Source organism: Juglans regia, chromosome 5, assembly GCF_001411555.2.
Source record: "Juglans regia cultivar Chandler chromosome 5, Walnut 2.0, whole genome shotgun sequence".
NCBI lineage: Eukaryota > Viridiplantae > Streptophyta > Magnoliopsida > Fagales > Juglandaceae > Juglans > Juglans regia.
Genome location: NC_049905.1, coordinates 4,089,988 through 4,115,055, shown reverse-complemented (window position 1 = coordinate 4,115,055; position 25,068 = coordinate 4,089,988). Strand labels below are relative to the sequence as shown.

General features: G+C 35.7%; 6 protein-coding genes and 1 pseudogene across 7 annotated transcripts; 5 read left to right on the top strand and 2 right to left on the bottom strand.

Moving 5' to 3' along the window:
- Nucleotides 1-621: 621 nt before the first annotated feature.
- LOC108981072 (germin-like protein 9-3) lies at nt 622-1,494 on the top strand. Its single transcript, XM_018952142.2, has one exon. The coding sequence runs from the start codon at nt 682-684 to the stop codon at nt 1,312-1,314; it is 633 nt and encodes a 210-aa protein (XP_018807687.2). The 5' UTR covers nt 622-681; the 3' UTR covers nt 1,315-1,494.
- Nucleotides 1,495-2,424: 930 nt separating this feature from the next.
- On the bottom strand, nt 2,425-4,664 carry LOC108981071 (ATPase inhibitor, mitochondrial-like). The gene is made up of 3 exons (XM_018952140.2): nt 4,465-4,664; nt 3,751-3,834; nt 2,425-2,696 (listed from the first exon to the last, which is right to left on the bottom strand). Exons 1-3 carry the CDS (start codon nt 4,609-4,611, stop codon nt 2,670-2,672), a joined length of 258 nt encoding a protein of 85 aa, XP_018807685.1. The 5' UTR covers nt 4,612-4,664; the 3' UTR covers nt 2,425-2,669.
- Nucleotides 4,665-4,698: 34 nt separating this feature from the next.
- On the top strand, nt 4,699-7,195 carry LOC109002160 (annotated as a pseudogene).
- A 1,048-nt stretch (nt 7,196-8,243) lies between these two features.
- On the top strand, nt 8,244-12,979 carry LOC109002157 (uncharacterized protein At2g38710-like). The gene is made up of 5 exons (XM_018979795.2): nt 8,244-8,627; nt 10,000-10,119; nt 10,813-10,927; nt 11,527-11,620; nt 12,421-12,979. Exons 1-5 carry the CDS (start codon nt 8,524-8,526, stop codon nt 12,624-12,626), a joined length of 639 nt encoding a protein of 212 aa, XP_018835340.1. The 5' UTR covers nt 8,244-8,523; the 3' UTR covers nt 12,627-12,979.
- A 981-nt stretch (nt 12,980-13,960) lies between these two features.
- On the top strand, nt 13,961-17,945 carry LOC109002156 (vesicle-associated membrane protein 727). Its single transcript, XM_018979794.2, has 6 exons — nt 13,961-14,173; nt 14,561-14,823; nt 14,910-15,108; nt 15,190-15,310; nt 17,420-17,482; nt 17,579-17,945. The coding sequence occupies exons 2-6, from the start codon at nt 14,634-14,636 to the stop codon at nt 17,720-17,722; spliced, it is 717 nt and encodes a 238-aa protein (XP_018835339.1). The 5' UTR covers nt 13,961-14,173; nt 14,561-14,633; the 3' UTR covers nt 17,723-17,945.
- Nucleotides 17,946-19,352: 1,407 nt separating this feature from the next.
- On the top strand, nt 19,353-22,363 carry LOC109002154 (ribonuclease H2 subunit A-like; the record flags this gene model as incomplete). Its single annotated transcript, XM_035690251.1, has 6 exons — nt 19,353-19,519; nt 19,605-19,692; nt 20,593-20,727; nt 20,807-20,894; nt 21,007-21,117; nt 22,016-22,363. Coding segments are annotated over 6 exons (600 nt in total), but the record flags the coding sequence as incomplete, so codon positions are not given.
- Nucleotides 22,023-24,895, bottom strand: LOC109002153. Of its 2 annotated transcripts, XM_035690250.1 has the most exons (4): nt 24,436-24,895; nt 24,193-24,252; nt 23,778-23,839; nt 22,023-22,868 (listed from the first exon to the last, which is right to left on the bottom strand). In XM_035690250.1, the coding sequence occupies exons 1-4, from the start codon at nt 24,615-24,617 to the stop codon at nt 22,552-22,554; spliced, it is 621 nt and encodes a 206-aa protein (XP_035546143.1). In that variant the 5' UTR covers nt 24,618-24,895; the 3' UTR covers nt 22,023-22,551. The 2 variants fall into 2 exon arrangements, with proteins under 2 accessions (XP_035546143.1, XP_018835331.1); XM_018979786.2 differs by lacking the exon at nt 23,778-23,839 and having other exon boundaries at nt 22,027-22,868; nt 24,436-24,887.
- Between the last annotated feature and the right edge of the window lie 173 nt (nt 24,896-25,068).

The following is a 25,068-nucleotide window of genomic DNA, read 5'->3' as shown; positions in this document are numbered from 1 at the left end:
ATTGGGCAGGTCAGTTAGGCCCAATGGATCTGGTCTACTCATAAATTCTTGAAAATTATAAAAAAAAACCCTGATTCTTAAATCAGCTTTCACAATTAGCCTCATAAGTTTGTTTATTTATTTATTTTTCACTATCTGCCCTCAACTTTTACAAATCTCAGTTGGGGCAGTTTGCCCCCCAACTCACCACAACTTTCTGCTTCAATGGCAGGCTATGGCTGAAGGTCACATATTATTGGTTCGTTTGTTTTCAGTTGGGGCAGTTTGCCAACCTCTCGTTTATTTTCGTAGATGAGATGAGTTAAAATTAAAGTTAAAAGTTAAATAAAATATAATATATATTTTTTTAATATTAGTTTTATTTTATTTTCTATAAGAATTTAAAAAAATTATAATGAGTAGATAAGATGAACTAAGTTGAGAAGAATTATAAAAACAAACGAGACGGGACAAGGAATCTCCACATTGTAGTTTCCACTTGAAAATTTATCTTGAAATAAAACAAAAAAAAAAATATTGTAGTTTCCAACTAAAATTGCCGCCCTATGGCCTGCAAATAGCACTCATTCCTTTGCACTTCCCTCCCTCCCTCCCTATATATTACCTACCATGTTGCAGCAAGTATTAAGGAAGTCAGCTTTATATTTCTACATATCAAATCAAGTTCTGCCTTCAGGTAGCATGTCCATGGCCTTCAGCACTTGCAAGCGCTTGTTCTGCTTTGCACTCGTGCTTGCCTTCGCTACTATCCGCATAGTGACTGCTGGAGATGAAGATATCCTCTCAGATTTTGTAGTCGCACCAAACTTCACAGTTGATGACAGCTACTTCACACTTACCAACTTGAGGGCTGTTGTCGGGGCACCTCCGCCCACAATCTTCAAGGTCTCGAAAGCAAGCCTTGCTGAATTCCCGGCCCTCGCTGGCCAAAGTGTTTCCTATGCGATTCTCCAATACCCGGCTGGCTCTATCAATCCACCTCACACCCATCCTCGCTCTGCGGAGCTCTTGTTTCTCCTTGGTGGTGCCCTGGAAGTTGGGTTTATTGATACTACTAATAAGCTCTTCACTCAGGTACTCCAAACTGGTGACTTGTTTGTATTTCCAAAGGGACTTGTTCACTACCAGTTCAATAGTGATGCAAATAGTTCAGCCACAGCAATCTCTGCATTTGGGAGTGTAAATGCTGGAACTATCTCAGTTCCAACAACTGTATTCGCTACCAACATTGATGATGCGATCTTGGCAAAGTCCTTCAAGACTGATGTTGCTACCATTCAGAAACTCAAGGCAGGGCTTTCCCTCAAGGCCTGAGAAAGAAAAGGGCCAACTTAATAAAACACCAAAATTATTTTGATTCTCAGAAATTTTTGTGGGGGGTAGAGAGATTACATTCAATGTTAAACTGAAATGGTAATGAAATAATAGTGAACTACTCTTTTTGGTCAAGACCAGATTGTCTCATGTTCATAGTTTCTTGTGGTTGACACTCAATAAATTCATACCTCGGTGCTTAATATTTTTCAGGATTATGGCCACGAGTTTGATGAAATTCCAATCAATCACTACGCCCTTGCTCATGGAAAACTGAACTCTGCAAATTTTGTAAATTATTGTAGTTTTCATAAATTTTGTGGCTTCAAGTAGTCTGTTAAATCTATTTTATAATAAAATTAATTTTACAATCTGATAAATCACATCATGACACATCAATTTATAAAATTACCTTTATATAATTCATTTGTAGCTAAAGTATTTCTCAAAAAGTATCATATGCCGCCTCATTATCCCATTGATAAACGACACATTATTATGAGATAATAAACGCTCTTGGTTTTGAAGCCAATTTTCTGGAAGAACGATGAAATATAATGCCACTGCTCACATTTTTCAAGAATGATTCAGATTGTTCTAAGACAGTCAGTTTATCATCAAACATACAACTTTGTTGTTTTCCAGTTGAAGCAATCAAAACGATATCATACCAAAACCTTGAATCCATCATTTTCATTTTCACCACATACAATCATAAAAAAATCCAAGAAATCTTGAAAGCCGTTGATTTGGAACTTCTTCACATCATTTCAGTGTGCAGGCCCTTCCAAGCCACACCAGCAAATATTAACTAGAAAAAGGTTAGTGTTCAGGAATCCCATTTCTAAATTTCAGTCATTTATTCAAGAATCTTTCCCTCAATCATTGAATAACAGACATGGAGTCTTTCAATCTCAATAGCAGACTGCATGAACTTCATAGGCTGTAGGAGAAATTGATTCAGAAAATTGAGTGAAGGAGCCTTGTTTTGGCTTTTAGCACAACCAAAATCTGCACCATTTCTTACTGTAAAATGTCAAGGTTTTATGACCAGGGAAGGGCAAGCCCTCAATATTCATAAGAGCTGGTCATATCATAAATGCAAAAACAGAAGCCCATGAAAACAAATGCAAAAGCACAAGAAATCGAAGGTCAAGATCATTAACAGAAACCTCTGAACAAATTAAGAACCTGCATACAAACAGGCCTCATGTAAATTACAGTTTAAGAGATGATAACACGAAACGTACATTTTTACAAAAAATACCAGATCTGGTCGAGAGTTAAAAGTTGGCTACATTTTATTTTTCCTCATCTCCAAAGCAAGAAGCTATCCACTAGTGCAGTTGAACATTTCAATCCTGATGGGTCCCCTCAGATTTCTGAAAATAATAAAATCACAAGTAAACGAAATTGAATATGAAATCAAAATAATGCAAGAGATCAGCTTTACAGACAAATTAATAAAAGGCCACCAGAATACATCATGACATACCACACCAAAACCCACTTCCACTCAATAAACATTGGATTGGGGAATGGACTATCGTCAATTCACATCTAACATAAATTCATCTTTTCAGCTTAAAAATGTCTAAAAACCACAACTCACAATAGGACACCAAAGTCACAAACTACAAAAACCAGTTCTTAGTCCATTACTTGAAGAAAAATGACTTTGTAATCCTACGTTGCCACATATTTTAAACCAAAATCTACAGCTGCAGCACATACATGTATGATTCTACGGCACATCATCTATCATTTAAACAAAGACGCCTGTATCATTTGACCTAAATTATTATCGGGATGAGTGGTGGAGAAGTAAGGCAAACCTTGACTAAAGAGGAAGGAGCTAATTGAAGTTTTCCAAAACTTATGAAACTTAAGCCAAGCTTTGTTCCCCTGTATTGCTTTTTTAAATTAAGCACTAAAAACCACACCAGTTTTCTTGTTTCTTTTTTCTGGTTCCTAGAATGTCATAGGCGTTTTCTTTTGTATGCTCCCTGTATTCTTGGCAACACCTTTTTCATTCTCATCAATAAAGTTAATTTTACCTATAAAAAAAATCAAATAAACCACATCAGGTTGGTTGAGTGGCCTTAAAATTTTGGCTTGCAAACTGGGATACTGGATACACATTTCAATAAGCCATCCTATCAACCAAGACCCTTAAGGCTGCGTTTAGATACAAAGATTCTCTCAACCCATCTCATCTCATTTTATATCATCTCATCTTTGACAGTCCTCATTACAAGGGGATCCTAGTGAAAAAAAGTTATGACCAATTAATGCAAATCTAACAACTAATACTTCATAATGTGTTCTTCTATCGGTTTATCAAATAGCCAAATCAAACAACATAGAACAGGAAAACAGTAACGTAGCACCCAATAATTAATAGTTTGTCGTGAACAAGATGCCAAGGGTCCATACCTTGTCCCCATCCTCTTTTGCTTTCTCCGCCTTTTCTTTCTCTGTCTTTTGCTTCAGCTTCTCCAACCTCTCCTTCTCCATTTTCTTTCACACAAATCAACAAATTTGTCGATATAAGCCCAAGGACCAGGGAAGAAAAGGCTAAACAATAAGCGAAAGTGATTACGTAACAAAAATGAATTGATTGAAACTGTTTGGTTGATGAGAAAGCTGAGTTAAAGGACAAGACAAGACAATAATGCAAAACGATGAACCCGAAGTGAAGGAGAATAGATAACAAAGAACAAAAAAAGCGAATCATTTACTGGCTAAGAAGATGAATACATAAATAAATACTGATGTTCAAAAATCGTGTTATTTAAAAAGTTAAAAAAGGAAGCATTCAATATCCAAAATCTTTCTTCTCCTACTTTTTACCTCGGCAACCAAACTGAGGCTTGCTTAACATTTGGTTGCTGAGAAACCCGAGGAGAAAATATTTTCTGACAAAATCCATTATTAAAAGACGACCTCTCACCTCGACCGAGCCAAACAGTAGCACTCTTAAGCTCACCTAGATTAAAATTTCTACAGTTCTCCTCTATCTTTTTCGTGACCGATCTCATTCACTTTTTCTCAGCTCCCAAAATAACGGAAGTCTCATTTTCCTAAGTTTTCTACCATTTTCTTAGCAAACCACACAGGGAATGAAATAGTTATAGAGAAATAGAAGACCTTAATGTAGACGTTTTCGGCAGCGCGCTCCTCCTCGCCCAGAACCCGGCCCTTGCCGTCACTGAAGTAGCGAGTCGCACCCCGAGTAAACTCCATGGAACGAGACACACTCGCCGAGATTCGACTCAGCACGGATCTCATGGCCATTTTTCAACGATCTGGATATTTCCTTTCGCTTTACAAAAGAGTCCGAATTCGCAGTCAAATGGCCCTAGAAGTTTCCGTATTTATAGTGCCGGTTTGGATATAATGTAATATTTTTTCCTAAGAACATTTGACATGGCTGCTACTTATATTGGCGTGGCACAACTCAAACCGTCCATCTTGCTTGAACGGTTCAGATTCGTCAAGAAATATTTATCTCTTAAATCCTGCTTCTATTAGGGTAACTCGGAAACTGACTCACCCGACTCATCGACAGAAATCGAAGCATCGATCGGCGAAGATGTATCATCCCACCAGAGGCGGTGTTCGGGGTGGTCGAGATCGCAAGCTCTCTCTCTCTCTCTCTCTCTGTGTATTCAAGTATGGTTTTTTGGCTCTCGAGTTTTGCTACTTTTCGATCTTCTTTTAATCTGCTGAAATGTAATTTGATTTTACGGATTTCTCTTTCCCGAAAATTATTGGAATCTGAGGTGCGTGGTAATATATATTCTTATTTTTATTGAAATTTGAAATTAGGCGGATAGGAATTATATTGCAGGTTTCTGTTATGCTTCAGTAATCATGAACAAACCCTAGTTGTCTCGTTGGTTGAAATTGGAAACGAATAGGATATTTAAGCTTTAAATGGGATTGAAAAGCTTGAAATCGTGGATATAAAAAATATATATCTAGGTTGATTTGGTCGCTTGTTAAGAAATTAATGCATTTTATTTTTCTGGAGAAGTGCATGGATATTGTTAGAAGTCTCTAAAATGAATTGAAAGAAACGATCTGTCGTATGGGTTTCTTGTTCTCTAGTGGGATTGCCATGATATATGGTTTTGATAGGATGTTACTAACTTGCAAAGTACTTCACAGATTATATCTGAGATTACTACACATAATTTTCTTGCAAATTTTTACTTGTGCATTCAGAACTTCTCGTTTGAATCTTTTGTTAACTGTGCTTTGCTTGTGATGCACTGAATTTAGCTGGGAGGAAGTAAAGGTTGATAAGCATCGAGAGAATTACCTTGGTCACAGTATCAAGGCTCCTGTTGGAAGATGGCAGAAAGGTAACAAACACTGTTATATTGGTTGTCAGTGACATCTATATTATATATTGTAGAGATTTTGCCTCTAGTTCATGGTGGGGTTGTGACGTTGTGTGATGTTTGTGTTTTGTGGATGATATTTTGTTAGTTGTAAGACCAAGACGGTAGGAGGTTTGGTGGAATACCTGAGAGTCCTTTAAGTTTCAAGTATTAGGCTAATGGCCTGAATAAAATTTGGTTCTCTTTTTGGACAGCCAGAAAAGTTGTTTTGCTACTGAGTCTTGTACAGGGTTTGTTTCTTGGATTTATAAATATAGCTTTGTGTTATCTTTAATGCGCTTCTGAAATATTCAAGGCCATTCTTTGTTAAAGAATGCTTGAATTTCCCTGTTTATTGATGTGACAGGGAAAGATCTATACTGGTATACCAGGGACAAAAAAGCTTGGGATTCAGAAATGGAAGCTGCAAAAGAGGAAGTAAAAAGAATTAAGGAACAGGAGGAGCAGGCCATGAGGGAGGCCCTTGGCTTAGCTCCTAAACGTGCTAGCAGCTTGATAAGCATGAGTTTTCTGAGCTTGTGAAACGAGGGTCTACTGCAGAGGACTTGGGTGCAGGCCATGCTGAAGCTGCTCAGGTTCACGGTCTTGGTTTCTCAAGGTATATACCTATATGTGAAAAACAAAACCAAAGGGATTGGGTCCTGCCCTTATGATATTCGTCCAATTTGGCATTTTCTGTTTGGATTTATGATCTCTCATGATGTTTATCACTTGCAAAAACCTTGTGAAAAAGTTCTTCAAATATTCTGTAACTCTAATTTGGTGATTTTGAGTACCTTTTGGTTCTTTTAGTTTTATTTTACATAGATGCATCGAGTGTATATGTTAATCTTGGCAACGGCATTTGTACTAATTGATGCAGTTCCTTCTGTTTCTTTTCATTGTTTTTTACCTTTTCTCCCTTGCATGAATTCCTTTACAAACTGCAGAGCACCTCGCCCTTGGGAAGCAACGAGCTCCATTGACCCTGCTGTGGAGGATGTTTCAACTGAGGAGGAGAAGGTGGTTATGCCTGATCAGTCACCAAGTAACACCAGAGAAAATGAATCCGAGAATGAAAGTGGTCAAAAGAAAAGAAGGTGCGAAGAGTGGAAAAAAGAGAAGCCAGAAAGGCGTGAGAAGCGGCATTCTCGTGATTCGGATGACAAGAGGAAACACAGGAAAGACAAGGAGAAAAGGAGGCATGACTCTGATTCTGATTAACATGTTTATAAAATTCTGAAGTCGTGGTTCATTCTTCTATGTTCACTACATAATTTGTGAAGTTTTTTTTTTTTAATTTTTTTATTTCTGGAATCAAAGTTTACATAATCTGTAAATTCAAATGAAGATCGTTTGTATGTAATTTGGGTTGTTGAGATATAAATCCCATAAACCTGTTAGGCACAATTGGGAATCTCATTGTTAGGAAATGAACAGATTGTACAGAGGGGGCAGTAAATTCACTTTAGAGGTGAGAATTTGGAGAGTAACTCAAATAGTCTAATCCTATTTCTATGGTACTGTATTGTGTGCTAAGAGCTGATTCAAAGATTATTGCATGAACATAATATGACTGTATGATAAACGTAGATTGCAGACGAGTTTGGCTTACATCTGTTAAAATTTTACTGGATACATCTTATTGAAAAATGAATGGATTAATGTTTTAAGTGAAAAAATAAATAGATTTTTTTATCAGTCTTATAATTTTATCTCTTAATTTTTCAACCTAAGCCATTACAAATATATATTATATTGCATTAGAATAATGTTAGGGATAAGTCTTAAATGTACCAGCTTTGTGCAAGCCTTTTATATATATAAAGTTTTTTTTTTTTATAAGTTTGTACAAGACTTGTACATTTAGGTCCTATTTGAATACAGAAATAGTTTCGTTTCATTTCATATCATATTTATAAATTTTTTAAATTTTTACACAAAATAAAATAAATAATTCAGTTTTTATTTTTAATTTAAAAAATAATAATATTAAAATATAATATTTTATTTAACTCATTTAAAACTATATTATTTTACTATCCTAACGAGCTTTAAATTTGCATGTATCGTTCTTCTTTGCCTCAACTAATATTTTTAGAATAATGAAATATACGTAATATATTTCACAATATATATTTTAAAATAAAAATATTTTTATAAAATAATATTATTTTTATAAAATAATATTATTTTTATAAATTATTTTATAACAATATTCCTTATTTTAAAAATAACTATATAAAATATTGCAAAAAGTGTGTATTTAATGTAACATCCTCGCTTGCCCTTTTCCGGAGAAAGTGCTGAAAAAGAGAAGGTAAGACGACTTATTATAATAACATTGAAGTCTGCTGAGGGAATCTTTCGAACAAAAAGGACAGCCCTGAGGGCCTGAAGTCCTAAAGCAAAAGCTCAGCAACTGTGAGTGGCAGAGGTTATCTCGTTATTAATGGGATAGTCAAGGGTATTCTAGGAATCTAAATACCAATGTATTTTCTTTAGTTTTTATTTTCCATTAATTTGTCTTTATGGGAAGTAGGAACACAAAAGAAGAAGAAAGAGGGAGGAAGAGAGACGCAGAGTGTAGAGAGAGAGAGAGAGGTGTGCTAGCATATGTATGTAGTTTCTCGCTCTTCCATGATCCGCAATTATTTCAGGCACCAATCTCTCTCCCTCTTTCTCCGTTAACATAATAAGTATATAGTTGCGATATCCGCTCCCAAGAAATCTGATCACAGTAGGATCGTATCTACTTCAGGGCGTTCCTTTTTTTTTTTTTTTTCCTTTCCTGTTTGTTTGACGTTTCGGCAAAGAGAAAATGGTGTCGGCGAACCGTGAGATGGTGGTTTACTGCTTCGACACGCTCGTCTCTCACTACAACAGCGAAGATGCTCCTCCACCCGCCTTCGATGAGGGTCACCAGTATCTCTCTCTCTCTCTGTCTCTTTATTTATCTTATATATGTATGCACGTACTTGTAGGCGGGGCTGATGGATGTGTTTTGATGTATTGGATGTGATATGACTCCTTGGGTTTCATCGATTGTTATGTTCTTAATTTTCAGAGTTTTTTATTCATTTTTCTTTTTTGCCCAGTTCAATTTTGCCAGTGGAGTTTGTTTTGGTCCCGAAGTTAATAACGGTTTAGTTGTTATTATAATTACTACTATTTGTTTTTCTTCTGGTTTTCATTTATGTCCGAAATCTAAGTTTTTATTTTTATTTTTATTTTCCTCTCTCGTTCAGGTGTTGCTTATTGGGATTGCTATCTAAAGTTTTTTTTTTTTTTTTTTGTTATGATTAGAGTTCATGTGAGCTTTATGGATATGGATAAATGGAGGGTGTCTATACTAAATGGAGAATTATTTTGAGGCTAATTATAGCTCCTGTAAGATGAATTCAATCTTAAAGTGGGTTGGTTAATCTGTGATAGGGTCGAGCTGGGGACAGGGCAGACTCTTGAGTACATTCATATATTATAGTATTAACTTTTCATCCAAATATTAGTATTGGCATTTCCAAGGTATACTGTAGTTTGTTTTTCAACACAAAAAGTTGATAACTAATTTAACAATTTTGAATTGTGTTAAATATAACATCGCATGATTAATATTTACATCAGCAGCATTGACAGTTGGTACTCCCTGACTTAGTGACTTACCATGGGTAGCTAACTCCACTATCTTATAGTGAGTATTCTGAACCTATTATGTTCTTTTGTTTTTTCTTGGAAGGAGAAAGGGAGGGTGGGGGTTAAATTAGAGGACTAGAAAAAACGTAATGTTGACATTTTATTTGATCTTCTCTTCTGGTGTCTACATATGTGAAAACTTAGATAGTCATTTTTGGGTTTTCTCAAGCCTGAAAATGAAATGCATGCCTGTACAACCTGTTTTTTATATGTGACCCAATTATATGGACACTTGAATTATGCAAAACTATAATTTATAGACTTACACTGATCAGTAAGTTGCTCCTTGAAATCAGACCCAAGTGAGTTTGATAGGGCTCGAATATGTATAGCTTAAAGAATGCTATGAAGTAAGAGATGCATTACCTTGTGATTTGCACACCAGACTTTGTATTGCATGATATTCTTCTCTGACACAAATACTACTCTTACGATAATGATACATTGAGAACTCTTTTACAAAGATTTTACAATACCAATGCAATCATGTCACTTCATTAAAAATGGATTTCAGTTTTAGAAAACTACCCTCCATTTCATATAGAGTTGTACAATAGTTGTAAAAGAGGTGTGAGTTGATCATTTTCCATACTCTTTGTCCCAGTCCATTATTTGTTACTTGGAAGAAAGTGGTGAATGGAGGGGAGCCTCGTTTACGTGGATGTATTGGAACTCTAGAAGCTCGTTGGTTGATTAATGGATTCAAGGACTATGCTCTAACCAGGTATTTTTGGAAAGCATGTCCTTTGCATCTTAGCTATTCAAGGATTGTATATTTTGCTGCATATACTTTTTTTTATAAGTAAACAAAACAAAAAATATTTTGCTGCATATACTTCTCACTCGTGGACGTTTATACTTACTGTATTCTTTTCTATTTTTTTGCCTTGTATTTGGAGTAAGCTTCAACTGCATATATGATGGTGACGAATGATATGCGTGTGTGCAGACCAGCTGTATGGAACACATGATGCGTTATAGTGTGTGCTTTTGATACTTACTAATTGGCAGTTGGCAGAAAAAATAGCAATCACAACTATATATAGGTCACACAAAATCACTTATAATTGCAGAAGTAGTTAAGATTTATTGGATAGTGAAGCTTCTTATATCTGTGGCTTGGGAAGTTTTATTCTGTCAAAAGACTAACGTTGGGTCGTATCTGTAGTTGGTCACCACTGAAGATATTGCTGCTTCTTTTGTTACCCCTGTTAAGGTTGGTCCAGTTAAACCTAGATTTAGGCCTGGGGTTAAGCTGGGTTGTTGTTGTCTCATCTAGAGCTTGTCTGGCCTGGAGAACAAGGATAATTTGCTATTGGTGTTTTTTTTTTTGTTTGGCTGTCGTAATCCTTATTTTGTTGTTAGTTCTATTGCATCCCTCTGAATCTCTTTTCTTTTTATCTGTAATGCATCACAGTGCTTTGAAGGACCGCAGGTTTCCCCCCATACAGGCTAAAGAATTACCCTTTTTGGAGTGCACAGTTTCCATTCTGATTGATTATGAAACTGCTAACCACTATCTTGATTGGGAGGTATCTGCTGGTTCCCTTGTTTCGAGTTTGGTGGTACTTTAGGTTACAATCTATTGACATTTAATTTATTATCTTCTCTTATGATCCTTTTCATGCTCATAAAATCTGATAGCATTTTCTACCCCAAGAATGCCTTATAGGTTGATTCTGACTATTTGTATATTATTGTTGTGACTCTATTTAGGAATGATTTTAAGTTTTAACAGTGAGATTGACTGATGTTGATAAACCTGTAATTGTATGAAGTTGATGGTAGATGTTCTTTTGGGATATTGGTTTACCATATAGCTTCTTTCAAACGTACAATAATTTGATGGATGGAGTTTTCAGATTGGTTGATTGCCATGAACCTTCTTGTGCTGATTGGACCATTCAGCGCATTGGTTAGTGCATGGGATTGATTGTTTAAATATTTTAATTTGTAATTCTCATACCATGGTGGAGGTTGATGATCAAATGCTGAATCTAATAACACATAGGAGTAGCATAGTAGGGATTCACAATGGGATAACTTTTGTTTTACATGGTGAATTCTTGTGGTATATGTTTATTTTTGCCTTCTTTTCCCACTTTGTGTGCTTAGTGAGTTTTTACTGCAGGTTGGAAAGCATGGGATAATTATTGAGTTTACCGATCCAGACAATAATACAAGGCGAAGTGCCACATATTTGCCTGAGGTGGCTGCCCAAGAAGGTAACAATTCTCGCTACAGTACATGCCAATCAATTGGGTAAACTTTTTTTAGTTATTTTCATTAACATATAGGTTGAAATTCTGTGATCTTTTATTTTTTTTAAGAGGTCAATGTCCCTTAAATTATATTAAAGCCCTCACTTGTGGCGGAGGAATACCATATTACATATCCAAGCATGCTTATCCAACATGCACATCCCTAATCCACTGAAATTCTTTGAGCTGCAGAATTGTACTATAATCTACTTGCAATATATTACTCTTTTGTGTCAAATTGATTTTAAGTAGATGACCCATAGGTCTTGTTTCTCTGTTTAATATTTTGCGTCTTCATCCAGTTTCTCTAGAGAACCCATGTTTACTCATCCCAACTGTTCAACTTCATGTATTGGTTTTTTCTTTAACTGGGTCATATATTGGTCAGTTTTACTACAAATACTGTTTCAAGTTCTCATTGTTACTCTCATGCTTTAGCAATTCTAAATTAAAATTGTACGTGTAAAACAGATTAAAAAACTCAGTATGTGCCTCTTTCTGTCACGTATTCAGATGGAAAGCCAGGTGACTAGATGGTTATCCTATATATTCGTTTCTTGTAAAGTAGAGCTACATTATTTGCTAGGTTTATATGTCAAAGAAGAATATGATGTTTATTCAAAGGATACCCTTGATTCTTGAAAGTGCGTTTGAGTCCCCCTCCCCCTTCTCATCCCTCTAACAGAAGTGTTAGATTTGTGTGTAAAAGTGCAGTTTTGTTCAGTTACTCAAGTTTTATTTTCATGTGTGTACTTTGGTTTTAGCTTGGACAAAAACGGAGGCAATAGATTCACTGATGCGAAAAGCCGGGTACAATGGCACCATTACTGAGTCCCTCCGAAAGCGTATACTGCTGACACGTTATCAGAGCACGCTGTTTACAATGCATTACAGTGAATATCTTGCCTATGTCAAGACAACCAGAGGCGCCGCTCCGTCTATAGTTGGGGCTAAGCCCGGAAATCATTGATTCTTTCAAATAGCTTTTGCTTAGAGCACAAAGCTAGTTTGCTCTAGACAAAAAAATTATTTTAAAGAAGAAAGAACTGGGTGGGGATGGATATGTTTGTCTTCCATCTCAGACACCTAAGTTATTGCTGTGCCTGTCCATATCATTCTTCAAATTCATTTGATTTTGGAGAAAGAAACCAGAAAGAACAGGTTTCCTTTATTTTAATATCCAGAATTCATGATTCAAGTTCACCTGCTTCTCGGGGAAAGCATTGCTGGTGAAAAACTTTAGAGTCTGTAAGTTAAAACTAGTGATCCCAGAGTGTTTCATCTGATTATCTTTATGTTCATTGTTCAGCTCCATTTGCAGTATCTAAGCTTGAGAATTAACACAAAACATATCATATCGTTAATGTGACAAGCTTGAGAATTAGCATAAAAAATGAGCTTTATTATTATTATTTTTTTAATATGAGTTAAATCACACTGATTTGTAAGCAGCAGAATTCAATGAATGGACGAGAAAATGAAGCTGGGTCTTGGAACAAGCTTATATCATTGATGATGTTTATCTTTAGCAAACAACATGAGCCCCTATTCTCGAATGAGGAGGTCATTTTTATTGGCATGATTGTTAATGATCCATAAAAAATGCTACTTTTATTCCTAAAATCATGACTTCTTATTCAGGAAGAAGGTGTCCTTGTAAGACCTTGGCGTTTACAGATAGAAGGAATTTATTTCAATAAATTTTCCGACAAATTAATTCATTAACTGTCACAACTGATTCTCTTTCTTGCCTAATTAAAAAAATAGATGGAATGGAAAATATTAATTTTTTTTTAAATTTCAAATTAGATTTAAACTTTTAAAAGTTTGAATAGTAGAATAAAAATTGAATTATTTATTATATTTAGAGCGAGAATTTGGAAAAGTTATCTTGAGATTTGAAAAAATTAAATTGTTTATTATATTTTGTATGAGAATTTAAAAAAATTGTAATGATGAGATAAAATGAGTTGAGATTAGTTGAGGTGAGTTTTAAATCCAAACCTCTCCTTAAGATTACGTTTGGATGGTTAAGTATTTTCAGATATTTTGTGAATAATAATGAAAAAATATTAAATAGTAGTAAAAAGTATGTAAAAAATAATAATAAAATAATAAATAATAATGATGTATTATACCTCAATACCCAAGACATTAGAAATTCTATTGCCTTTTCTTATTTATATGAAATAAGATGAATATTTTATAGATTATAGAAAAATAAATTTATTAATATAATTTAATATAATACATAAAATTATAATTTTTTTTATTATAAAATAAATCTAAATCTCTGTGTGATGTATGATTCACCTTCTCGTCAAATAATATAGGATACGAAAGAGATGTAATAAATATGGAGCGTAACCAATTACATTCATTTAAAGCAGACCGAAAAATCCTCTTTCTACAGAGCACCTCGAGCACGTCGCGTCGGTTAAGTTCCATTCCCACGTTCAGACTTCCCCCAAGTCTTAACACGCGAAGCGATTCTTCCTCCATTTCCAACCTGTTCAGGTTCCTCTCTGTGATTCAAGTTGAAATTTTACCTCTATTCTTTTAATTGCTGATAAAATTAAAAACCCATCTCACCCAAGCCGAAATGGATGTGTTAGGCTGGACTTTTTGGATTGCCTAGGCTCCAAAAATGTTAATTTATTTGGTTCGATGATATTCCTAGGAGTTGGAACCTGACAAAGCCTTAGGTTAATTTTCTGGAATTAGCGATCAATTGCTTTGCTTGTTCTAATTGGTTGCTTATCTTCTTGCATGAATTATGTGGTAATTCATAAGTTTAAGCTAAATTAAAGACTGAGTTTTGATTGATCTTGGTGTTCGAGTTTTAGGAATTGGAGATTTGGTTAATTTATGCCCTTTTTTTTTTTAAATTTTTTATCTGTTTAGGTTGCTGCTGGAATAAGGGAGCAGCGAAAAATCTTTGTGGATCTTTAAATAAGTTTGAAGCTATAACTCTGAAATGAGTCAGAGAGGCTTAATATACAGCTTTGCTGCGAAAGGAACCGTTGTTTTAGCAGAGCACACTTCGTACTCGGGGAACTTTAGTACCATAGCTGTTCAGTGCTTACAGAAGCTGCCGTCGAATAGCAGCAAGTACACATATTCGTGTGATGGGCACACATTTAATTTCCTCATCGACAATGGATTTGGTATTGATATGTTAATAGATATAGTCAGTTTGATCTTAGTTCTGATAGCAACATGCGTGGTTGAATATGCTTCTTTGGGCTTTCAGTTTTTCTTGTTGTTGCGGATGAATCGGTTGGAAGGAGCGTGCCTTTTGTGTTTCTTGAACGGGTGAAGGATGATTTTAAGCAGCGTTATGGTCCAAGTATCAAAGATGTGGGTCCACACCCACTTGCAGATGACGACGACGACGACGATCTGTTTGAGGACAGATTTAGTATTGCATACAATCTGGACAGAGAGTTCGGGTGTGTATGCGCTTGATCGTATTTAGTTGTTCTTCGGCATGTTCTTGTATTAGCTGGTAAGGTCATGCTTCTTTTTTCCAGGCCAAGGCTCAAGGAGCACATGGATTACTGTATGAACCACCCAGAAGAAATGACCAAGCTTGCCAAATTGAAGTCTCAAATATCTGAGGTCAAGGGGATTATGATGGACAATATCGAGAAGGTGCACATTGACTTGCCTGTTTCATTGATTAAAAAAAATTGATGGGTTGTGGTAGATCACATATATATATATATACATATTTATTAGTTTTTTTTTCCCTTCTATTCATTATTGGCAAATGCGTATAACTTATACATCTCTACAATGGTAGCTTTTCCGTTATTGCTGTAGACTTTTATCCTGGTTCTTTGAGAAAGGTACTGTATTTTTTTGTTTGGACTTGCTTATTTGCTTTTTCCCCCCGCCGGGGTGGGGGCAGGATATTACGACATGCAGATTTGGGCTGGGTCAGAGGAGAAATTGTCAGAAACAAGAAAAATGGTTTAGGGGGGGGATGCTTGGGGAATCAAATGAGAGGAGAAATGGTTTGTGAAATAGTAGTGAAATGGTTTCTGAATAGTAGTGAAATTGTTTGAGTTTTGATGTTTTATGGGGTTTTAGGAAAAGAGAGAGAAAAAGTTGAATAAAAATATTATAAGGTTCAAATATTGTTAGAATATATATATTTTTTTAATAATATTTAGGTTTTGGGATTTGAAAAAGTTGAATTGTTTTTGTCTTTTGTTTAAAAGTTTGAGAAAGTTGTAATGATTAGGTAATGATAAATGAAAAAGTTGAAGATTTGAGATTGCAAAGTATTTGTGTTTGAATGATGTTTGGGAAGAAAATGAGATGAGATGATATGAGATGAGATGATATGAGATGATATGAGATGAGATGATATGAGATGAGATGAAACCATCCCATCTTCCAAAAAATTTTAGTGATAATAATTGAGAAAGTTTGCTTGCTACTTTTTTTATTTTGAGTGGGGTTTGGATAGTGAGATGAGATGAGAAGGTTTTAGATGAAAGTTGAATAAAATATTGTTAGAATATTTTTTTTAATATTATTATTATTTTGAGATTTGAAAAAGTTGAATTGTTTATTGTATTTTATGTGTGAATTTGTGAAAATTATAATGATGAGATGAGATGTGATGAGATGAGATGAGTTGAGTTGAGATGGTTTTGGTATCCAAACAGAGCCCAGATATGTGACCATACTGCGTTCTGCTATGTATAACATTTGTGAATCTTTGTAATGATTATAATTTATGATAGGTTAGATAGAACGTGTGGTGTGGGTTCCCAGAAGCTAAATGTTCTGTGTTTATTACTAAATCAGGTTGTGAAGCTTCTACCATGAATTTTACAAGTTTCAGTTATGTTTGGGATGAGATAATGTTCAAGTTCTTTAGATGTGCCTAGTGAGGATAGCTTTTTAGGTTTTTTTTCATTATTGATGGTTGCTTCGCTTTGCCATCAAAAAGAAAAATATGCATTGCGTTTATGCAATTTCATTTTTGAACTTGTTATTTTGTTCACTGTCTAATCTATCCTTGTTCTGAGCTACCTACCTCATCTTTCATTGGTGTTTTCATCATACTTACCTTGTCCTTTTTTTTATTCTCCTGTCTTGATGGTTGCTTTGTTTTGGAGAGGTCAATGACTGTGACTTGTTGGTGCTGACTCAACGCTTTTTCTATCGTGTTTAACTCTGTAATTGTAACCTCCTGATTCTAACTGTGTCATGTTCTAGTAATTATATATATATCTAAAAAAAAAACTGTCATGTTCTAGTCATATAATTGAAGCATGCTATTCATTGCATGTTCTAGAGTATGTGTCTCTGAGACCTTGTCGCGCATATTTTCCCCATTACCAAACTCTAGTTGTATCCACCCTCTTATAAAATGGTTTATAATACTTCTGGTCTATGCATGCAACCTTCCCAATCAGCAATTTAAGATGTTCACGGATGTGCGCCTTCCAGAGCTGCTTCCACTCATTGTGTTTGAGTGGACTAGGGTTCTGGAAGCAGTTCTGTTGATCTGTCGTGTAGGCCATCTTGATAGTAAATTCTTTTTTTCCCCTCCGCTCTGGGAACCATGTCGGTTCGTCTCTACTGGGCGTTTCACAGGGATGTGGATCCTGAGAATATTTTCAGCTATCTCATTGTCAAATGATTTATTGCTTTGGTTTCATCCAATCCTATAGGGGAGCTTCTTTTGAAATCAGAAACCCTTTCTTGACTACGTCTCCCTTTTTGGTACTTGCTGCAATGCAGGTTTTGGATCGTGGGGAGAGGATTGAGCTGTTGGTTGATAAAACGGAAAATTTACAGTTCCAGGTACTCAACCGTCTATCATTCAGTTTCACAAGCCTGGCAAGTATTTTGATGCATTTCTGATTCATTTGTTCATCGACATTTTTGTTCTGAATCCAGGCTGACAGCTTTCAGAGGCAAGGCAGGCAACTTAGAAGAAAGATGTGGCTGCAGAATCTCCAAATGAAGCTGATGGTAGGAGGGGCGATCTTCGTCGTGATTGTCATACTGTGGCTCATTGCCTGTGGAGGTTTCAAATGCTGATGGATAATAACAAAATGGAGTCTTCAGTAGCACCTAGGCTATCGTTTTTGTGTTATTTGGTGTACAAATTTTTATTATTCCTGTATATGGGAGACCTTTGGTGTTGGAAACTAAACCGTGTTTGACCTTGTAATTAAACCTCTGTACTTCTTGATGGTTTTATTAATTAGTTCCTAATCTAGAGACTGACAAGTCTATTGAGAACTTGCTTGTTAGTTTTTCACACCCTTTTACAACCATTTGGTATATGTTCTAGTATAAGCAATAGATTGCTTACCAAAACCCCGAAGCAGTTGTATGTACGTGTTTCTCATGAGTTAAGATCCATGACTTTACCCCTTTTTTCTTGGAATCCATTTTGGTATTTCTCTGCTCTTTTAGAGGATTTGGGGCAGTCAGGTGGGAAAGAGGAGTCACTGATAGGGAATAGAATTATGTACTCATAGTCTCCTACTGCCCGAGCAACCTCTTCCCCCATCTTCGCACTTGATTATGCTGGACTTTTTGGGTTTGCAGATAAAGGAAATCTTGTTTGTACGCTCATACAAATCAAATTCAATGATAACTTGCCCCATACGAAGTGTAACTTCCTTGCCTGGCCTGTCTACGATCTCATACTCATAAGCCGTCAATTTTAAGCTCCGTTCCGATTGTGAGGGATGATATGGTTTTAAATAAATTGAAAAAAATATTGTTAAAATATTATTTTTAATATTATTATTATTTTAAAATTTTAAAAAATTAAATTATTTATTATATTTTATATAAGAATTTAAAAAAGTGATAACGACTAAATTTGAGGTGAGTTTGGAATCTGTGCTTACAGTCGCCCATTTTTGTTCTGGGATGCCCACTTTCGTAACAAGCTGTAATCCAATAGTCCTGTTAACATTCACGAGGAAGCTCCACCCAACGTCCAGAACCCACGTCAAAACTTAAGCGATAGCTGCTTTTCTGGAGGGAAACCGAAAATTCCGTCTTTGAGAGTGAGTGGCTCCTCTTCTCGAATGAGGTCGGCGGCTCCTCTTCCTAAATGGGCGTCAAAGCCTTGCATTATGGGGCATTGATGAAGCTGGACGAGGGCCTGTTTTAGGTTGTCGTCGTCGTCGTCTTTTTCATTTCTAAGTTTTGTCTCAAATGGGTTTCCTTTCAATTTGTGATAAGGTTCTGATTTTTATTTATTTATTTATTTTTCATTTTTTTTCTTCTTTTTAACTTTTTATGGGTCAATGCTAACTTGTGATTGGGAACATGCAATGTTTATCGGTTTTTCATTTGCCCTCCAATCTCCATAGTCATTATTACATTAAGCTGATAATTTTTATTTTAGAAAAAGAAAGAAAGCAAATGTGTTCGTGCAGATTATGTTCTTAATCGCTTCGAACAAAATTACTTAAAAAGAAAATAAAAACTTTTAAATGAATAGAGAAAATTAGTGTTTTGCTATAGAAAAGCATGTAATCATCTGGCAATTTGACTATTTTAGCTGTGCTGTGCTAGTGCCTTGCTGGCAGCTGCTGGTGGTGCTACCTTAAAGGGGAGAAAGACTGCGAATTTCTTACTTTGCCTTTGTTTCTTCAAAGGATGAATTTAATTGACACTGGCTGCTATGAGCTGCCTTTCTGTTTAATGTTTTTCACTCAAATTTAGGTGTTTTGTTTTGTTCTCTGCAGATTCAAAGACGCTAAAAGAAGAAAAGAGGGAGGAATTATTTGAAAATTTAAAGGCTGATGAATCAATTGGTTGGGCTGTGGATGTCATATATCCAAAGGAGCTCTCAGCCAAAATGTTAAAGAAGTTACTAAACAATATGAGAATCTGTGATTTGCTATTTTTTGTAGTTTGCTGTTTCTACTGATTTCCCCTGTTTGGTTGTTAGCAGGAATAAGATAAATCTTAATGAAATTTCACACGACTCTGCAATTGGCCTCATCAATAGAGTACTACACATGGGATTTCTCCTAACCGAGGTAAAAGTCTTTGCAAATTATGTGAGATCCATTGTCAGCATTATGATGTGCTGTCTGCATAATGCATAACTTTAAATCTTTATGAAATATCCCATGACTCTGCGATTTGCCTTGTCATGGGAGTTCTCTTGGCAGAGGTAAAAGGATTTTCAAATTATGATGAGATTCATCGTTAGCATTATTCTATTGGATGCTACCTTAAAAGGAAGATATTATTCTTTTTAATGCCATTTGCATAATGTATAACTTTCTAGAGGAGTTTGCAATTTGAAAATTAGAATACAATCCAAGAATTATGTAGAATGGGGCAAAATCCATTTTATGAGATACGAAAAAACCAAAGACCTAGGGAGCAGTGTGCCTCCTGTAAATTGTTTTTGATTGATCTAGCATTAACTTGGACATTTTCATTAATGTGTTCCTCGAGGTGGTGATAAGTGAACGAAAGAAATGGATTTTCTTTAAATCAAAAGATAAAAAAGACTAGCACTAAACCATCACAATTATAAAAAGGAAAATAAGTGATTCTCATAATCATTATCAACATCTTACACCTTTCCATGAAATTAATCTTCACAACCCATCAAATGAATCATGCAACTTATCTTGTGAGTAGTCCTCGTGCTTTCTTATCTGGCAGATTGTTTAAAACAAACTGCTATTGGTTGGAGGCCTTCCTTTTTGCTGCCTTAGGACCTCAAGAGCACCTTTTGTTGTTTCTTTATGTAACTTTGAACTGTACACTCGCAAAAATAGAAATTCCCTAAAATGTAAAGCACCTGAAAAAGAAAAAAAACAGGGCACTTTGCCAACACACTCATTTGTGAACTTTATGGGAGCTCAACATGGTTTAGTGATGCTATGAAAAAAGAGGAAATAATTTACTAATGTCTATTTCAGTTTTATCTGGATACAGTGGGTGATGCTGAGAAATACAGAATTAAACTGTCTGAAAGATTTCCCGGTATCAAATTTGTGGTTGCAAAGGCTGATAGTCTCTATCCAGTTGTGAGTGGAGCGAGTATAGTTGCAAAGGTTATTGACACCTACGAGTTGGCTCCTATTTAAAAATATTCACATCCCTTCTAAGTTTATCTTTAATTCAACCATGCAGGTCACAAGAGATAGAGCCTTGCGGGAATGGGTGTTTGATGAAACGGCAGATAACTTGCACAGGAACTTCGGTTCCGGATACCCTGGAGGTTAAAATTGTTTTATTCTCTTTTTGCATGTTTGAAGTTCGTAAATATTGGATGGTTATTATATTATAATGCATCTGGTTATGTTTTCATTTGTGTGGGTCCTGACACCAAGGCCTGGTTGAAAGATCACAAACACTTGGGGTTTTGGATTCCCATCGTTGGTCCGTTTTAGCTGGGGTACATGCACTCCCTACTTCAAGGACATTGTTGATCAAATCCTATGGTGAGTCCTCATTGCACGTTCTGTAGGAAAATCCTATTTCAAGTTTTGGTATTAGCTCATCTCATGACTTGTGCCTTGCATATATAGTCTATTTGTCAATGTCCATAGGCATACGTGGTTTCCTATAATCTAGAGTATACATTAATTGTTAATTCTATAACTGCATGACGGCCTGTCTAATGCTTTTTAATTGTAACTACCTCCCAGAAGATGTGTTATTAAAGGATCTAATACAGGCTTCTGTATTTCTAAATTTTTGTATCTTTCATTTGGATGGTGAATGTGAATACGTTAAAGAAACACCTCTCTTAATTTTCCTCTGGCCATGCTCAGAAATGACTAAAATTCAAATTTGCCCTTAAAGTTGAACCAAACTAGAGGCATGTTAAGGGGAATGCTTGTTTTAGGCTGCAATCTCAGCATCTGTTGGCGGACAATATTACCTTGCGAGTGTTGGAATTTGTATCTGATCCTTTCAACTGAATGATGAATTTTGTTATTTCATTGTATGATATCTTCACTCCAATTTTTTCCTATTTGGCTTTTATGCTCAACTTCTCAGACTGGGTAGAAGTAAATATTCACTTCCTGCTGTTTGAAGTGGTGTTTTGATATTGCTGTGATTTATTGGCAGTAAAAAGAATGTTACTCCGATTGAGAAGGGGTCACAGTAACAAAAAAACTCTCCATTGAGAAAAAGTTACCTTAGTCAGGTGGTTCATGACACGCACACAAACATTCCTGTTTGCACTGATATTAGTATGATGCTGTGAACATGTTAATTATGGCTGATGTTATGCCTGTGCACTTTATCACCAACCAATCCTAAATCCCTTTCCCCGCCCCGTAAACCTTTTATATCAATATTATTGATTTTGGCTCTGTGACTTTCTTATAGGGAATCGATGAAATGGACGAAGTTGTTTCCAGAAGTCGTCATGGCAAGCGGCAATTGAAGTTAAGCAATGTTGGTTTCACAACATCAAGGAGGAAGAGTGAAGAAACTGAATCAAGCAGAAAGGGACGCTGCAAGTTTTTCTAGGCTCGCAAACTTGAGCAACTTGCTCATTTCTAACTTGTCACATTTTCACTAGTTTCAGTAATCTATCTTCTTAGATTATTCCTTCCCATGGAATTTCACTGGTAGTATGCATAAAGAGAGCAGATGGGATTTCGGGCTTGCTAGATGTACATTAATGGAGTGGACTTCCATGCATTCATATATTTAAGATTTTTCTTGTGAACATCTTCACTTTGCACCCTTCAACATATATTAATTTAAACAAGGTAAAAGCAAATAAAGCACACTGATAGCTTTTGTCTTCCAACACATAATACAGGGGTAGCGGATATATGCATCAAAATATTCATCTGAGAAGTAGGCTCACAACAGACAGCCCTCACAAACACTATGGCCATATTTGTTTTCTCGTATCAGTGATATAAATCTGAGAGGAGAGAGGCCAAGGTGGCTACAACCAAGGTTGACAGTCCAATGGAGTTCCGGTTGCGGTTGCCAGACCCATGGTGATGTTTCTGATGTTGGTTATTTGCGGCACCGGCTACATATACCGGGATTAAAGCTGCGCCTCCTTGTCCAGAAGGTGATCTGGACCCCCCATTGTTTCCAGTCTCACCATTGCCAGTGGAACCACCAACCATAGCAGCTTCTTGACCATGTGCACCTTCAATCCTGCTACCACGTGCTATAGCTGTACCACTGTCACCAACAGAGCTGCTGACATACCCCCCTGTAACCATTGTTAGTGAGTAGTTTCCTCCAAAGGATCTGCAAATGCAACATTAAGAACTACTTGGCGCAGACATGTGGAAAAGGTCCAATGGAGTTCCCTCGGTTGACTGGTTTCTAATATCTATGGTGGAGGGCCGAAGCTTAAAACATGGTTCTTGCCCACCAATTTCTCAATGTAAGAATTTATACTCTTCGAATCAACTTAAACTTTTAAGTCGAGTTGGAGCTTTAATTCCATATTTTATTGGCCCACGTGTAAGGGGAACTAAGAATATAATTAAAGGTTAAATTTACATTTTGAATATTAGATTGAGCAATCAAATCTTGCGCATGCTCGATTTGGAGAACTCTTCCAATCAGAACGAAACCAATTCGGTCACCATGTCTCTCTAATGAATTTACACTTTACTATATGTAGAAGCAGAAAAGAACCAAGTGATAACAAGCCAATGGAAGTGACCTCCAAACTTATCGTCCCTATTGCATAGTTCCAATTAAGTAAAATATTTGATTCCCTGTTGTACTAGGAATTTTCTGCAGAACTTTATATATTATTTCAATGTGGAGATAGGAATATGTTGATTTGAGAGATTCAAAGTTTCACTTATGTAAGTCCTAGGAACAAATTTTGTTTGATACCCTTGAGCCGAATTCCAAATTCATCTCAACTCATCTCAATTCATCTTATCTAATCATTACAACTTTTCTAAATTTCAACACAAAATATAATAAACAATTCAACTTTTTCAAATCTCAAAATAATAATAATATTTTAATAATATTTTATTCAATTTTTAATTTTCATCTCAATTCAGTTCAACATATAAACGCAACCTTAAATATTTGTTAGTGTACTAAGATCATGGCATGCATGTAATCAGTTTTTTCTTAGAGATTGGAATCTTACTCTTCAAAATATGGTAAAGTGCCTTAGATTTTGAAGGGCACTTGTACACCACACATTTCCAACTGCCAATGCATCAAAGGTTAGATATATTTGGCATCACCATGCAAGAAAAAGAAACAAATCTGTCTTATGGGAATCCCCTTTTTGACATTAAGTGTGCATTGTTTTATGCCTGATTCCCTCGCACCGTGACTTTTCAAAAAGGATAAACTAAAGGAGTTGATTATCCTACATTTAAGTATGTCTATTTCTCTTAAATCAATCACATCCAAGCTAGCAGCTTTTACCCCAATTTGTATAGTTTCTTGTTTTGGGTATCAAGTCTTTGCTATCTCCAACATTAATCCTTTCTTGTTTGCACTTGAACATGGGATTGCAGGAAAAGGACTATGTTATAAGAAAGTAAAGATCTTACAGTTCTGAAAGTACTGTCCCTGAGAACCAAGGATGTGAAGAATTGCTGGTTGAATTACCTCTGTCAAATTTGAGACCCAAAATATAGCTCTTAAAGGGGAGAAATGAGTTTCTAGCTCAAACTATGTTTAGAAGTATAACAAAAGAGACAAGGATGTACCGCCTACTGAAGATTTAATGAAGATGAAAAAACAGAAATGTAAGAGAAGAAACATATAACAAATATGAAGAAGATCATGAGCACCTGAAGAAGGGAAAGATTTCTGAAGAGGTGAGGAAGTTGTAATATTGATACAAAGGTAGGAGAAGACTATGAGAATCGCCACAGTTTCTATACTTCCCATCTTCCTTCCCACTAGCAATCCATGCATAGAGCTCCAAAACTGCATCTTCAAAACTTCCCTCTCTTTTGTAGATTGCATGCATATATTTAAGGTTGCAGTTCCACCCTTTAAATGGAGCTTTAGAGGGAAAGTAGAGAAGATGATGAGGGATATCTTTTATCTTTTTATCTCCCGAGTGATAATATGGACGACAGAACAAGATTATCGTATGCCCAATAATCGTAGAAAAGGAAAAAAAAAAAAGGACTGGAATCTTTGGACAAAGATTAGCTACTTATTTTGGTTGAAAGTTTAACCCACTAAACTTTCTTTTTGTCTGCTCAAAGAGCAGTCTTGTTATGCTTTTTCATTGATGTCTCTATACCCTTTTATCGGTTTATGTCCATCTGATCATGTATGTATCTTCAATATTAAGGTTTCACGATTAAGTGATGATCAATTCTTTTCATAATTTTCTTATTAAAGTTAAAAAAGGAAGTGCTCGATGAATTTTATCTAAATTTAAGGATCTCAAATAGAAGAGACAAATACAT

Coding starts and splice junctions, on each gene's coding strand:
- LOC108981072 (XM_018952142.2), top strand. CDS start 682: ATGTCCATGGCCTTCAGCACTTGCAAGCGCTTGTTCTGCTTTGCACTC.
- LOC108981071 (XM_018952140.2), bottom strand. CDS start 4,611: ATGGCCATGAGATCCGTGCTGAGTCGAATCTCGGCGAGTGTGTCTCGT. Junction 3,835..4,464: donor CCGAAAACGTCTACATTAAG/GTCTTCTATTTC, acceptor TTTGTGTGAAAG/AAAATGGAGAAGGAGAGGTT. Junction 2,697..3,750: donor CAAAAGAGGATGGGGACAAG/GTATGGACCCTT, acceptor TATTATTTTCAG/AAATCTGAGGGGACCCATCA.
- LOC109002157 (XM_018979795.2), top strand. CDS start 8,524: ATGGTGTCGGCGAACCGTGAGATGGTGGTTTACTGCTTCGACACGCTC. Junction 8,628..9,999: donor GCCTTCGATGAGGGTCACCA/GTATCTCTCTCT, acceptor TCTTTGTCCCAG/TCCATTATTTGTTACTTGGA. Junction 11,621..12,420: donor TGAGGTGGCTGCCCAAGAAG/GTAACAATTCTC, acceptor CTTTGGTTTTAG/CTTGGACAAAAACGGAGGCA.
- LOC109002156 (XM_018979794.2), top strand. CDS start 14,634: ATGAGTCAGAGAGGCTTAATATACAGCTTTGCTGCGAAAGGAACCGTT. Junction 14,824..14,909: donor CCTCATCGACAATGGATTTG/GTATTGATATGT, acceptor TTGGGCTTTCAG/TTTTTCTTGTTGTTGCGGAT. Junction 15,109..15,189: donor AATCTGGACAGAGAGTTCGG/GTGTGTATGCGC, acceptor TCTTTTTTCCAG/GCCAAGGCTCAAGGAGCACA.
- LOC109002153 (XM_035690250.1), bottom strand. CDS start 24,617: ATGCATGCAATCTACAAAAGAGAGGGAAGTTTTGAAGATGCAGTTTTG. Junction 24,253..24,435: donor GAAATCTTTCCCTTCTTCAG/GTGCTCATGATC, acceptor CAAATTTGACAG/AGGTAATTCAACCAGCAATT. Junction 22,869..23,777: donor ACTTTACCATATTTTGAAGA/GTAAGATTCCAA, acceptor CAATGGTTACAG/GGGGGTATGTCAGCAGCTCT.